Below are 16,316 nucleotides of genomic sequence, written 5' to 3' on the forward strand. Positions count from 1 at the left end.
ACTTACCTGATCCAGCCCTAACTAACTGACTAATCGTCTCCTCAAGTCAATTTGATCGCATTAGCTAGCTAGCTAGCTAGCAAGTAGCTCAGTAGTTGTTGAGTCTAAACAACAGAACTGTAATAAATATTTTAAAAAATGAAATTTCTGTCACAATCATAATAATCGTTTTAAGGTTTTAACCTTCAAAGTTTTAAATGAAGGCCTCCAGGATCTGTTCTGTTAGTGTGTGAAGCTAACGCAACGTTAACTTAAGCAGCTGAACTGTCATTAGCGCTCGCTGTCAGTTATTAAAAGTGCATCAGCAGCTGTTTCACAATCATATCGGATTATATTTGAGTTTTGTAAATATCAAATAAACCACTAATGTGAAATTGCTAAATTGGTTTACTTAAAGTTTAATTGTAGTAGTTTAAAACCAAAATTTGGCTTAATAATATTCACCTTTGGTGGGCACAAAACCACATTTTAGGATTAATACAAATAAATTTAGTATTTGTGACTGAATCATTTTGTTACTGTAAAATAAATGTAGTGAGATCTGCAGATAATTAATTGATTTAACAAATAGATTTATGTTACACATCAAATATTAGTGAGCAGTGTTAAGTATCCTAATAATGTAATATATTGAACGTGGGATACATTTAACAAGTTAATGTAGAAGTATGATCATATTTGGTAGGTTTTTAAAACTAAAACAAGCTGGCTTAAAATAAGAAAATCAAAAATACTTTTGTTGTCATTAATGAAACTTTAACCTTAAACTGTAGTTTTGTAGTTTGTACACAGAAAGTGAAACACGACTAACATAACTGCAACATTTTATTTTGTTCCAACACACACACATTAAAACTCTGTGACAATGATCCGAGTTCAAGATCATCCCTCAAATTTTAAGTGACACAATGCACGAGAATGGCACCAACAAACAAGTCTGACTGGACGAACACTAAGTAAGAGAAAGAAGAGTGTACAGTGCCGAGCTTTCGTCTTTTCTGACGGTCGTACCAAAGTGCGTTCCTCCGGCCTCAGATGAGTCCTCCGTGTCCACGAGTCTCCGGACGACCGCGAAGCCGTCGTAGTGATGAGAGGACTTCTGGCTCAGGAAATGATGATTCACATATACAACAACTTTTAAAAAACAAACCTCTAAAGCAACATTTCCACAAGAATTACTCAGCAATGACGAGTAGAAACAGAGTAAGCAGTAGTAGTATGTACAGTACGTCGGATATCTAACAGTGAAACGTGACCTTTCAGATCGAGTGGTGACCGAACCAGCAGGTAAAGACTTCAGGTGTTTAAACCACAAGGCCACAATGAATCATTTTACAAAGTCAACACTGAAGCATCCAACGGCCTTTTTACACACATTCATGGATTTCTTCATTTTTTATTTTATTTTATTTTTTACAAATTAGATACGAGGTGTGGTCGAAATAACGCCAACAGAAGTCAGAAGCAGCTTTTCCTTTTAGTTTAAAGTTTAGTTGTTTTATTAGAATTATAAAATGTTCTAGGGGCTGTACAATATTCAGTTATATTAAATTATATGTATAGAAATACTGAAGAACTATTGAAGTTTGAACCAAAAGGCCACAAAGATAATTTTCGTGCTTAAAATAACACAAACAGCATCAATATCAGATAATGTGAGAACAGTTCAATCAGATAACTTTCATACTGTTTTATACTTTCTGCTGTTTAACATTAAATATTAACTGACTTATTTGAAATATTTAGTTTTGAAACATAACATTTAATTTATGATTTATGAACAAAATAAAAACTTGTTACTTAGTGAGTTAATTGGTAAAATGTTTAATATTGACCTTTTACATTCGCTCCCATTCACATCCATGTAAAACTGGAACAATCCTGTGATTGGATTTGATTGGAAGAAATTTAAATGTAAATATTAAAAATCTGGTTTAATCTTTTGTTGGACCTTTAATGAGAACAGAAAAGCCACTCAGCTCTGGGCTCTTATTTTGACGACACCCCGTACTTCCTGAATGGAGTGTAAGACTCGAGGTCGACCGGTCTCGTCTGTTCAGTAGACATTCTCTACCGTCGTCAAGGAAGTGAGAAGTTTTCTTTTTGTCCTTCAAGTCAAACGTTGAGTAGAAAGATGACAATAAACTAAACTAAATTAAGTTGATCTGAAAACGAGAAAATGGCTTCAGAACAACTTCCTGTACAGTAGTGTGTGTTTAAGACCAATATCGGCCCGAGCCGCCATATTTAAATTTATTAACGTTAACACAGATTTTATTACAACGCCCAAACGCTTTTCTATATGTTCTTCTAGCATTTATCCCCAAAGGAACCTGAATAAACACCAAATATTATAAATAATATATAATAATAATAATAATAAGAAGAAGAAAATTAGTTGGAAGATACCAAAACTTATAAACTGTTTTTCATCACAATATTTGGGGCAAATTGCTTTTATTAAAACAAATATTTTACATGGTAACAAACTTTTCAAAATTAGGTGATTTCTAATTTTGGGTCTACGTTTGTATCAAATGTTTTAGGGCAGTATTCCAACTTCTTGTGGGAGCAAACACAATTGATAGAGTTAATAATTATATTCGTGCAAAACAAACATTTAACAGTTTTTAAATGTACCTTCATCATAAATTCTGTCATAAGTAATAATTCAGTATTTGTGGCCACTGTACCAAGTTTATTTACATTTAGGGGTCAATATATCTTATTGGTATTCTGGGAGCTTTATAACCGGAACCTTTTAGGGGCTAAACCACATATGGGAACAACATTTGCGGCTGAATACAAGAATGTTTGTATATGAAGCGTTTAGGGCGCAGTAACAAAAGCAGAGAATGTATCTTTAAGTTTTACGGCACTGACTAGGTTACGTTTATTTGGTCACGAATTCTAGTTGCAGGTTTATATGTTTAATGATAAAGATATTACTGATACTCAGATTCGGGGCTCGGGCCGGCTCTGGAGATATGCTGAGCAGATATGTTTGTGTCATTTCCCAAATTCAGCAACATAAAGGGAACATGGATATAATTTCAGGGTGGTTTTGGCAGTTCCACTGTCCTCAGATGCTGTCAAGATATGATCCAAACAGGATTGTTGCCGCCGATGAGATTAAAAGTCTCTCCGCTAAAGTTAATCTACATCTTCAGGTGGAGACCGTTGGATAGAAAGACGTTCGGTCCTCCACCGTCAGCAGCTCTTCCCTTCTTCTGTCAGCATCTCCGAGGCCTCAGTGCATATCGAAACTACAGCTCTACGACCACAGTCTCTAGCGTCTAAACTAGCCTCCGACGCGTCGGCGGCGACGGGACGGCGGCATGAGGCACTCGTGTTTCCACAGAAAGGCGTTCGTTCCCTTCAACTGTTTTTGTGCCCTTTAGTTCGTGTGCAGACCCAGCAAACATTCAGACGCTCAGCGGCTGACTCGACGGACACAGTGAAATGAGTCGAGCAGCGTTTAATGAAATTATTTAGTACCAAAAAACTTTCATGTTAAAACCTTACGAAGCTGCTTTAAAGCCGAAATCTGTAAAACTGCAGGAAAAATGTACCAAATTTATGACGCCAACGTTTGATGTTCAACCAGGACGGAAACGTTGCATTCGGACGGTTTTTAGCCCAATTAAAAATCAGCATCAGATGTAAAATGTTGTGCTCATGTTCCTGACCGTCAACCGTCGCCGAATGCTTGCTGGGTTCCTCCAGTGGATTTAATCGGTGCAGCGGTCCTGGCAGTTAGTTAGCGTGTTAGAGCAATGTTACGGCCCCGAGTTCGGGACTTTTGGCAGTGAGTCCGGTTGCAATCTACCGCCTTCGACTCGTCGTAAAAAGCCAGGAAAGCTGCACGCTGCAAGAGGTGAACGCTACAAACGATGCAAAAAAAACTAACGATGATGAATGATATTCGGAGGAAGAGGCCGGTGTGCTTGCTGGTTTTTCAGCTACTCCTGAGATTAAAAAACAAATCAAATGAAAAACCGCTGACTCAGCTCCACCGACTCGCCGCCTCCCGTCGTCTGAACGAGGACGGACACAGTGTAGACGTCCAATCGCAGGACGGAGCTCGTTAACACTCCTCCTCTGACTCCTCCCACCCCACGTTGACGTGAGTCAGTCCAGTTCAGAGGGCGGGGTCGTGGTTCAACGTGTTGTAAGGCAGAAATCCATCCAACGCTTTTACACCAATTCAAACAAAAAACTGGATTTTTTTTTCTCTTGTGTCGTCGAGATGTTCTGCTGTTGGTTTGTTGATACTGATGATGAAGCTGATCTTCTTCTGCAGAGAATGGATGCCTGAAGCACAGGAGGTTGGGCGTGTTTGCAGCCTGCAAGACAAGGAAAAGGGATTCAATTTAATAAAGAGACACAAAGCTCGTTTTTAATCAACTTATATTTTATCCTGTGCTGTGGCCAGATTAATGTTACAGTTGGGGAAAACTTTAGTTAAAAGGCCTTTTTCACAGCAGTCATTTTGACATGAAATAGTCGGGTAAACACAGGTGTTACCAGTGCTAACAAACAGTCTGTTACACTAAATTGAATGCAGCCGTGATTAGTGTCATTGGTAACACCTGTGTGTATCCTATTATTTCATGTCAAAATGGCTGCTGTGAAAAAGGTCTATTCAGTGGGAAAATCATGCTTGGCTGCAATCTGCAACTTCACCACCAGATGTCAATAAATGCTTCATACTGGTCCTTTAACTTAGCTCATGGTAGTAAAACTATAACATTAGCTAACTTAAAGGACCAGAGTGGAGGATTTAGTGGCATCTAGTGATGAAGTTGCAGATTCCAACTAACTGAACACCACTCGCGTCTGTTTTTGACAACCTGGGAATGAGAAAAATATACTATTTCATGTCTAAAATAGCTGCTGTGAAAAAGGCCTATTTGGAAAGCGTGGTGACGAAAGCGAGCTAACAGTGAGAGTGTCCGATAAACGCTGACCACCGTTTGTGACCAGACGCTGTCCTGAACTGAAAGAGAAACTCCTGTAAACGATTCTTAAAAAGAGCAAAGTGAGAAACAAACGCTGGTTTTGATAGGACGTTATAGTCTTTGACTCACGTCTGGAGGAGCCACCATCATTATGTCTTGCTGGCGTTCTCGTAGATGACGTCAGAGGTGATGGACTGCTGCTTCTTTTTCTGCCACATCAGCAGGACGCACTGATGGATGAACACATACTGTTCCTGCAGAGGACGACAACCTGTTAGCTGCAAGCTAATCACAGACGCTAGTAACAGCGTTGGACTCTGACCTGAACCTCTACGGTATTCAACCTGTTTGAATGGTTACATAAATTATTGATTTAAAAGATTGCTGTTGTTGTTAAAAGATTAAAGATTGTTGTTGTGAAACTGTTGAATGAGGAGTTTTCACCTCAGTCTGGACCATCGACAGCCGGTGTGAACGCATCTCAGACACCATCCCCAGGATGTCTGCGAACTCGTGCTCTCTGATGTGCTGCATCAGTCGATCCAGAGCGATGAACGTCCCTGTCCGGCCGACTCCGGCGCTGAAACACAGACGGCGTCGTCAGACCAGCGCGGTCAACCACAGCGAGTCATAATGCACATTACATCATCCATCTAATAGCATTTTATCACAGGATGAGAGCTGCTCTTCCTGCTCAGAGACATAAACAGCTGAACCAGAAGAAATCATTAAACATGGAGCTCAAACCTCCTTCTAACGTCCACAACTTAGTTTTAGTTTTTATTCATTTTACTATTTAACTTAATTTACTCTATTTTATAATGTAATGATGATCAGTTTGAACAATAACAGTAACTCATTAAATTTGACTTGTTTAACCTGAAATTAAAAACATAACACAGCCAATGACGTCATTGCTGCTTTCTATCAGTTATCGGTGATTGATCCGTTGGGGTCCCATCCTGACCTGCAGTGGACTATGATAGGGTCTTTGGTCCTGTTGGCCTGCTGACGGACGATGTGGACGAACTGCAGGATGCTTTCGATGGCGTTGACCGTGGGGACGCCGTGATCCGGCCACGAGGTGTAGTTCAGGTGGAGGACGTCCTGACTCTCATCAGCCTGCAGGGGGAGACAAAGGTTGTCTGTTAGAGCGGCCTCTGGTGGTTCAAAGTGGACCTGCAGCTTTTTTATTGAGCAACTGGAACTCACGTATCCCAGTCTGAACTTCCTGATGGTCCACTCCGGAGACTCGGACTCAGACAACATCTCCACACTGATCTCTCCGTACATCACCGGCTCGTCTGTGAACGGCCAGTAGTGATCGCACTTCACCTGGAGAGACAAAGGTCTTCAAATCAGTTCACAAGATCAGCAGAGACGACATCGGTACGCAGACTGGATCTAAAGTTACCTGTCTGTCTGAAAATCAATAAACACACTGACTGTAATTCTGAAATCAGACATTTGTCTTCAGATTGTTCCCATAAAGAGAAAAATACTCGCTGGTATAGAACAGGCTTTTAATCAGACAAAATAAATGTCTACATTAAACAAATGTTGAGAACTGTATCTTATTGTATTGAATTCTTCCATATTAAAATGTCCCTGAATCGTATGGTAGCCTGTGTATCTGGAAACAGATCAGATCAATAGTTTCCACTGAGATCAGACTGCAGTGTTTGTCCACCAGGGGGCAGCAGAACGAGGTTTATATTATTACATATAAGTGTGTAATAATCTGTTACTACAGGAAGAAGCTGACACATGTGGTGGAGCAGAAGGTAAAATACACCCTCAGGTGCTACAGGAAGGAGACTTACCCTCCGCCGCTCGTTGCACTGCGTGAGCATTACAACAATCGGAGATTTCTGCTGCAGGACCATCTTCCAGAAGTCGTTACGGGTCTCGGGCAGCGGACCCTGAGTGGCGATGTACTCCTTGGTGTGTTTGTAGCCCTTAAGATCAAACAGACAGCAGATTATATAATACATATATAATTATATACATCAGGTTAGCGTTGGTTTATAATGTTATGTTACTGATCATCTTCAGAGATCATTAGTGTTCTACAATAATTCATTTATTTGGAATATAAAGTTATTAAATAGGTGTGTCAGTATTAATATTAAGAATATAAAGCAGATGAGATCCAGTGTGTAAACAGTAAACAGTGTGTGTGTGTTCAGTGGATGCAGAGGATGAACTCACAGGGATGAAGTTGGCGTTGATGTAGTCTGAACCTTCATCGTTGTGCATCGAGATCAACTTCACCCGACTGAAGTCGTCTGGAGGGAAAATTCACACAGTTACAGGAAACTTTCACAAACTAAAACTTTCTTTAAGTGCGAAACTATGTAGTTGTTATAACTTTATTAATAATAAAATGTATTATTAATTAGATGAATTAATAATAATTCTGTTATAAGGAGGCTGCTGATTTGAATATTGGACAGACAACATTTCTTCGTGCAGGTCTTTAATATTTCTGAATATCCCATTCTCAGGAAACATAATGAAACCTTAGTTTAGTTTAGTGAGTTTCACCCATGATGCTTTGCTGTCAGTGACTCACAGGGGAGGATGTTGGTGTATCTGTTCTTCGGCCTGTTGATGGGCAGGTCAGCTGCATCATGGGAAAGATCCAGACCGACGCTTTTCAGCTCCTGAAAAACATCAACATCTGTCAGACATCTGCAGGACTCACAGGAACCTTTAATTCACTGAACCAGCATCTCAGGATCTGAACCAGCGTCCCGGGATCTGAACCAGCTCTCCTGAGTCTGACTGATTGAACTGGGAATGCTTTTACCTCGAACTGCAGGGAGAACTTGTAGGCCGAGTCTTTGCTCATTTCCTTGAAGTAGGCGTCGAAGTCATCCAGCTGCACCGGACTAAAATATACAGACAGAGCCGTCAGGATGCAGCACGCCACCAGCTCATAAATATATATATTAATATTTATAGAACAGGTGAGCTGCTGTTTGATTACACAGGACGTACAATCTCTCTATAAAATGTAAGAAAGGACTCAATGGACGTCTGGCTGAAGGGTTCCAGCATATAAAGGCATTTGACCTTTGACCCTTCCCAGTGAGCAGAGTTATAGATTGTATATTGTATTTCCTGTTTCGTCCCCACTGTAAATTAAACCTTAATCTGCTGATGTTCTCTGTTTCTGGCTGAAGGCTGTTATTAGTGCGATGGCAGCACACAAACAAACAAATAAATAAACAAACAAACACAGTGATGAAGCCCACAGAGCCACATGTTGTTGTTTAGTCTTGTTACCTTGTTAGCTTCCGTTTCTTTAAAGCTGTCTTGCTCCTATAAAATACAAACATGTAAAGTTCCTCATGATGATAACTCATTACTAATTACTAATTACATTACACTATATTACACATTATACTATATTACACTATATTACACATTACATTATACTGCATTATACTGCATTACTTTAGATCCTACTGACTGTTCTCCAGAGCTGCAGACATCAGGGTTGGACCGATGTGGGTTTTTAAAGCCTTTATTGGTGTAAAATAATAAAAGTTTATATTTTTAGAATACATTTATTGATTGAAACCCTAAATAAATACATTTAAATATGACAATTTAACTCAAACTAAAAATAAAACAATGATACGAGTGTAAAACACTAAAATGTATAGATGGCTATGGATGCCAATATTAATATTAAATCAAATAAATAAGAAATTTAAATGTCAGTTTCCATTTGTATTTGTATCTATTTTTAGATACTTTAAAAATTCAAATATCTAGATCTTAATTTGCACGTCTGCCAATTGGAAAATGAAAAAATCAATTTCACATTCACTTTTATTATTATAATTCTGTAACTATTATGTGTAGGCAAACGCTGTAACAATACAACTGAACAAATGGAAAGTGAGATTTCATAGACTTCAATAAAGGGCCAGTGGGGAACCCATCCATCGGTCGAACCCTAGAAAACAGACTCTAGAATAAACTGATCGTATCACATCAGAGAAACAACATCATGCTCACTGATTTAATGAATCGTCTCAAACTAACTGTTTTATGCAAACACCTCCATATAAGACATGCAGCTTTTTACATTTACAGTAATTTATCTTTTACACTTCATGCTTCTGTATTTGCATTCTGGAGTCAAACCTTTAAAGATTCATTCTCTCACTGTGTCACAACCTCTCAAATCCCAAAATGTCCTCTCAGCTCAGAGCTGAGGGCATATTTATAGATTTGGGAGGCTCCATAATGCCGTCAGGAAGTGAATCTTTCACCAGCAACATGCACAGTAATGTCTAACAGAACAAACAGCTACGCTAAAAGCAGCTCTACAAACTGAACTTCTACAGTAAACAAGAGGCATGCAAACAGCAAACATGGAGCAAAGCCGCAGTTAGCATCAACAGTTAGCATCATGCTACATCCAACATGTTAGTAGAAACACACTGAGTGTGACTTTGAGAGTTCAACCACAGACACAGCATTGCAAGACACATTTCAACATGTCAGAAAAATCATCTGCTGACTTCCTGTTTCCCCCCGTGAATCCAAAAAGCATTTTTTAATTCAAAATGCAGCTTTTAGAGTTAAAGTATGAGTCTCGTGATATTCTGTTTCCTTCTTGTCAACAAATCCAAAGTGCAGACTCAAACCAACAATGAATCTGCTAATAAATATTGTTTATATCTTTTTATCTGTGCCATAAAAACACATCAGTGAGCCACACTGCAGTTTATTTATACACCGTCCTGCTGCCCCAAATAGTCACTTTAGGGAACTTCTACAAACATAATTTAATTTATGTAAATTAAGAACAACAAGGGCTCCAAAATGTATCCTTGTGGAACACCAGATTTAATGTTCAGAGAAGCTGAACAGGTAATACAACAAATTCATTTGAAAGATATTAAGGATGTATCTCCCCTAAATCTGGCATTCCACAAGGATTCATTTTAGGTCCCCTGATATAAACAAACTATATGTGGTTTTTGATTTAGGCCCAAGTAAAATGAATTGAGTCTCCGTAAATCAAATGGCAGTTATTAAGATTTCTGTAAGAAATAAATATAATAGTGTCGTCTGCAAATAAATATAACCACTATACAAACATTAATCTGATTCTGAATTTAAATTAAGAACAACAAGGGGCCCAAAAGCCTAGTGGAACACCAGATTTAATGTTATGAGTGGCTGAATAGGTGATATAAACACATGCCCTTATTATTTACTGACATAAACTGATACTGAGCCTTGTGGAACACCAGATTTAATGTTCAGAGGACGAGTTACCTCAATGATGGGTTACAAACTGACCACAAAGAAACCGACAACTATGACTATTGCATTATCTGAACTACACAGCAGTATATTATGGTCAACCATGTAAAGACTAAAGAAAAACAACAGCTTCAGTCATTTGAGCAAATGCCACCGAACAACATTTATGTTCAGCACCTTGTAGCTGGTCCACCAGAAGCAAAGGACAGACTCAGGTGACGCTGTTATAAAGTCTCAAAGTCCACAGAGGAAGAAGGTCAGGATAGATGGATGGCTCAACAAAACCTTGGACTTACGTGACCATGCTTCACTTCCCATCGTTGGTTTATTTTAACTGCGACCATCACCATTCCTGATCTTAACCAAGAAGTTGTTTTAACCCTCGACCCGTCCATGTTGATTCCCATATAAAAGAAAATAGAAGCAGATGCTCTTTATCTGAGGTGAGAAAGTTAACCAGACGTACATTTGACAGTCCTCATCCTTGAAAACCACCTCTGATAAAGAGCAGCTAACAGCCGCTTCCCAAAACCTGTGTATGGGAAGCAACCTGGAACAAATAGGGCCCAGAATAGCACCTTGAGGTACACCGCGTCTGTACACGCATTGTTGATTTTGGTATTTTCATATGAATTCTTGAATATAATAAAAATATTTGGGACAAATTCAACGTAATAACTTCTGTCTGATCCTCATTGAGCTGGAGAAAGACATTTAACAGTTAATTTCCACTTAAAGGCAACCAGACTACTAGTTTCTCTGGGGCTGACTGAAAGATATAATTACGTATCATCTGTTTAAAAACAAAAATAAGAAAAGAAAATAGGACCCAGAATCACGCCTTGAGGTACACCACATCCATAAATGCAGTGTTTGTTTTGGTCTTTTCCTGGGATTTGTTTAAAAAAGTAAAAATATTTGGCCGAAATAAAGTCATCAAAGTCTTCTCCCGTTTGTTAATGATTACACGACATCCAACACTTCTTTTTTCCAATCAATATTTGAGGGCAAGGAGACAACTAGTATCTCTACTGTTGATAGAGATATGACTGCGTATCAGCTGCATGTAAACACAGAAAATAATGGGACCCAGAATTGAGCCTTGGGGTACACCACATCGCTAAATTACTTGTTGGTTTTGACCTTTTCATGGGATTTGTTGACAATAAGAAAAATATGGAATATCAGCAGACTTATCCTTCAGTTCTGTATCCAGAGATGATCTGGTGGCTCCGCACTGAGGTCACTTAGGTTGAAATGGAGAGTAAAACAATGTCTCTGATCAATACTGTGGGCTGTGGCTCTGCTAAGACATGCCCCTGAAGTGCAGTGTTTTTGGCCAGCAAGTGCTTACTTACCAAGGATTAATATAAAAAGCCAAAAGATAGTCAGTCCAAAGGCAGGATGGCAGTAGGGTAAGGAAGGCAAAGAGGCTTCTTCGCCTGAAGGGGGTTCAAATAAAACATCAAATAAAAACACACACAAGAAAAAATAAAGAAAAACAGACACCAGGGGGCGATAGGTTGGGGACAGAACATGGTGCTCCATTAGTAAAGAGGCACTGAGCGTCGAGAGCTTCACATTAGTGCTGAACACAGAGTTAATGCATCATGCAGCCCTTCAGAAAGTGTCCCGTTGTCTCTCTGGAGGACAACAGGAGTCTGTTTGCTGCTGGACGTCAATGGCCGCTCTGTCTCATTAAACAACCTCCAGCCTGAGTCTGTGACATCACTGCATCTTCCCGGCCCATCCCACAATGCAACACTCAGCCAGGACCCTCATCATGTAAAAACAGTCCACATTCTGTCACTCGGTGCTGACATCAGACCACGTGACAGCCACCTTAATGAACCTGATGATCTCTTTAACGTTTGTGTTCCTCGGCTCATGACCTCACTGATGCAGATACAGATTCTTTATTTAAAAAAGATCCAGACTATGGTTCTGAAATAGGAAGCTCCGGAGTGGAAACATTAAAACAACATCTTATTAAACCCCTGAAACCTCCTTTAAGTGCAGAGTGAAATGTGTCTGTTGTGTCCATTAATAATTTAAAAAATCAAATCTCTTTGATTTCTTTGATCTGATAGTTCCTGATTTAAACTGTAAATCTAAATTATGCTGGTGTTTAGACAAGATTCAACATTTTGTCATATTGGCTTCTTTTGTTACAGTTTTGTAGAAAATCACGTTTGTATTTCTCAAATATAGCAACTTTTATAAAAAATAGCCTGTTCTGTAAATAGTCTTCTTACTGTAATCACATTTCTCTGAAGCTCAGTTCTGTAAATTGTTTTCTAATAAATATACCAACTTATGATCAATTAATTCATTTCACTGATAATCAATTTTTGTCTTAAATTTACAACTTGTGGTTAGCCCTGCCCACTTTGGCTTAAGCTCTGCCCAGATACAGATACGTTATAGATACAGATAATGAATACTCTTCACACTATTTACATTTTTGAGTTGTGTAAATAATTAAATATCTTGATTTGGAAATTAAATTGTAATGTGTGTGTGAGCAAAAAAAAGAAAGAAAAGTAAGTTCAGTTGCAGGGACAACTTGTTGGGAGAAGCTGTAACAAATTTTGGGATTAATGATTTAGGTTCTACAAATTTATGGAAATTGGGAGACAAGTGTGTCTTAAAGTTTTATACTTTTTGTATTGATACAGTTGTGTATCATCTGCATACAGATGATAAGCTATAACATGCCTTCTGTTTAAGTGTAAGCATGTAAATGGAGAAAAGAACAGGACCCAGAAGGGGTCCTTGAGGTACACCATGTTGGTTAATATACATTCATATACTATTTTATATTTATATTCCAATATTTATGTGAAGCTAAATAAATAATAAATAAAGAACCAAAACAGTTGGCCCACACAAGTCCATGTGTAGGACAAACAGTCCTTATTATACAGACAGTCTTTTTCCTCTGAGACTTTTCTGTTTTGGAGTTTGAGTCTATAGTTAGTCCAGCTCGGGAGACTCAAGACTATTAACCACCACTACTGATGTTTGGAAAAATAAAGTATGACTCATATTTTAGTTAACTAACATTTTAAATTGGGTGTGTAATGGACACACATACTTACAGTTTATGTCTACGACAATGTCAAATATCTGTTATTAATAGACTATAATGTCGGAGCCACAGGGAGCCACTGGAGAGGTTGCAGGCCCTCTACTCAACATTAGGGTCATTTTTAGTTGAATTTTACACATTTATCTGCATCAGTGGTGACATCTCCACATCCACACAACGAAGGTCTGCTAACATGCACAGTCAAAGCATAAACACAACTCCAGCGCCACAGTAAGAAGACACTCTGATGGACATGTGCATTTAGTGATGGAGGTCGAATACAACAGCAGATGGAAGCCAAGGTTCTGCCTTAACTGACCGTCTTTCAGCTGTTATATTAATCATTAATCACTGTGTTTATAAAAAATAACTCGACACGTTACAGCCATTAACTCCGACTGTCAGTTGTCTTTTCTTGTTTTGTAGAATTTAACTCCAAAATAAACATTGAGTCCCTTTAATCTGAGATTAAGGGAAATCCTGATCTTTTATCATTAACAAACAACCTGTTTCAGCTGCTCCAAACAAAGCAGGCAGGGGGCTGAGCTTCATCATCATCATCATCAGCATCATCGCCTCACGCTGCTTAAAGCGCCACAGACTGGCTAAAATCTGTAGCTACATGTTCAAATCTCTAATCTGCCTCCTCAATCCCCCGCCGAGCCGCTAATCTGCCTCTGATTGGGTCTTTGCAGGGTGTTTGCAGCAACATCCGAGCTGAGGATGTGATCACTGAACCAGATCCCAGAACCTGCTAAACACCCCTCAGGTCTCAGGACAGTTCAGCTTCTGTTTAGATTAAACATTTCTCAGTGATCTGAAGGGAACAAATGGAGGAGGATCCTACCAGTTATAGGGAAGCTTCCCGTCTCGCTCAAAGGAGGCGAAGTTGACGAATGTCTCTGCGCCGCATTCTCTGAAACAGAAAACAGCGAGAAACACGTCACATGGGTGGAAAATGTGGCGAGAACAGTTGAGAGCAGTTTGGGGAAGTCATAAATATTTGATGACCAATCAGGAAATAGAGGAAGTGAGTTAAAGTGAGTGTGAAAATAACTGAGCCTCAACTGAGAGATTAAAAGAAAAAAAGCTTCAGGCTGATGTACAGTCTAAATAAACACTGACGCACTCACATCGGGACTTTAGAGAAAAAGTACATTTGACCTAAAAAGTTAAAAATTTTATATTTTTGATGTAAAATTAAAGAATCATAATTTTGACTTTATAGCAAAAAGGTTAAATTTACAATTTCATCATTTTAATTTCACTGACAAAGTAAAAACTCCTGATCATAAATGTCTCATCATAAGTATCTCAGGTTTGTCTTAAAGCAAACTCACTATGTGTCTTTATGGAAACGGTTTTATTGAAGGGAACCACGAAGCAGCAGAAGTTTATTTTAGAAGCAGCAGGATTAAAGCTGACAGGAATAAATCCAGCATTATGGGCTGTAATCTGCAGCGGTTGTCACAGTGATATAATTCACACGCAGTGAGGAAGTCGTTTGTGTTTGAGACTCTAAGAATAAAACTTCAATTCTGACTGAAACCAGATCACTTCTGCAAAACCTTTACGACCAGCCTGAAAACATCTGATCCACTGCTGATCGGACCAATTCCACCTCAATCAATCATTCAATCAATCACCGATCAATATCAGTATCACTATTATTATTACTGTTATTGTCATTGTTGTTACTAAAGGTTGGTTAGAGGAACTAAAATCATCATTTCATTGTTTTATTTAGTCGGATACAAATGTATTTGTACTTGGTTCAGGTCTAGGGTTCAGTACCTGATCCAGGTCTAGGGTTCAGTACCTGGTCCAGGTCTAGGGTTCAGTACCTGGTCCAGGTCTAGGGTTTAGTACCTGGTCATCTGCAGGTGTTTCTTGCGGAGGACCAGCAGGAACAGGACCAGCAGGCTGATGAGGAGGATGCTGAGGACGGCCAGAGCCGAGATCGCTGCGACACTCGGGTTCATCTCTTTAGCTGCATACAGGTTCATTAATAATCCATTAATAACTCATAATAATTCATTAATATAGACAGAAGGCTTTTAATGTGAAACATCTACAGGAAATGTTTATTTTAACAACTGAAAAAACAGCAAACAAACTTCCGTCATTTATTCACATTAAAACCCCATGAATAACTCATTAATTACCCATGAATAACTCATTAATAACACTGATAACATTAATAACGCATTAATAACGCATTAATAACACATTAATAACGCATTAATAACGCATTAATAACTCATTAATAAGTCATTAATAACATTAATAACCCATTTATAACCATTAATAACTCATTTATAACTCATTAATAACGCAATAATAACTCATTAATAACTCAATAATAACACATTAATAGCTAATTTATAACCCATTTATTACTCATTAATAGGAGGTTCAAATTAAAGGCAACAGTTTTTACACCTTAATCTAACAACCCAATAAATATATTAATAATATTAATATTTCCATTAATAAAACATAAACACAATTCTACCTTCATTAATAGATTGTTTGTCAAAATATTGACATTAAGGTTTAATTGTCTCCATTGTGTGTGTTTGTGTGGCGGACCGTGCCACCTACCGACGGTGCTGATGGTGATGTGGGCGGGTTTGCTCGGCGTGCTGTAGCTGAAGCTGGTGATGGTGCAGTTGTAGGCGGATGAGGGCATCAAACCAGAGACCGTCACCACGTGAGAACTCGCCGTCTGAGGCTCGCGGGCCTGAAAGAGACAACGAAGATTAAAGTGTGAAACATCCAAAGAGGAAGGGGAGCTGGTTTAATCCAGAGATGGTTCCCAACCTGAGGGTCGGGACCCCCACTAGAGGCCGCCACACACTCACGGGGTGGTCCCGAGGGATTCTGGATTTTAAGGTTTGAAAAAAAACACACAGTAGGTTGATATCTCTGATACCCCACTGAACCCCACAGAACCCCACAGAACCCCACAG

At 38.9% G+C, this 16,316-nt stretch overlaps 1 protein-coding gene across 1 annotated transcript in view; it reads right to left on the reverse strand.

The window, feature by feature from the left end:
- Window positions 1-821: 821 nt before the first annotated feature.
- ptpro (protein tyrosine phosphatase receptor type O) overlaps window positions 822-16,316 on the reverse strand; it is a gene marked incomplete in the record, with an annotated part of 28,636 nt that continues 13,141 nt past the window's right edge. The window contains 14 exon segments of the mRNA XM_035679480.1: window positions 822-4,346; window positions 5,091-5,215; window positions 5,406-5,541; window positions 5,929-6,083; window positions 6,174-6,296; window positions 6,785-6,919; window positions 7,173-7,249; window positions 7,537-7,627; window positions 7,774-7,855; window positions 8,253-8,288; window positions 11,612-11,695; window positions 14,192-14,260; window positions 15,214-15,334; window positions 15,949-16,087. Coding sequence (XP_035535373.1) covers window positions 5,111-5,215; window positions 5,406-5,541; window positions 5,929-6,083; window positions 6,174-6,296; window positions 6,785-6,919; window positions 7,173-7,249; window positions 7,537-7,627; window positions 7,774-7,855; window positions 8,253-8,288; window positions 11,612-11,695; window positions 14,192-14,260; window positions 15,214-15,334; window positions 15,949-16,087 — 1,353 coding nt within the window.

Source organism: Morone saxatilis, unplaced genomic scaffold (genome assembly GCF_004916995.1).
Source record: "Morone saxatilis isolate NCDOM2014 unplaced genomic scaffold, NCSU_SB_2.0 Contig10, whole genome shotgun sequence".
Taxonomy (NCBI): Eukaryota; Metazoa; Chordata; class Actinopteri; family Moronidae; genus Morone; species Morone saxatilis.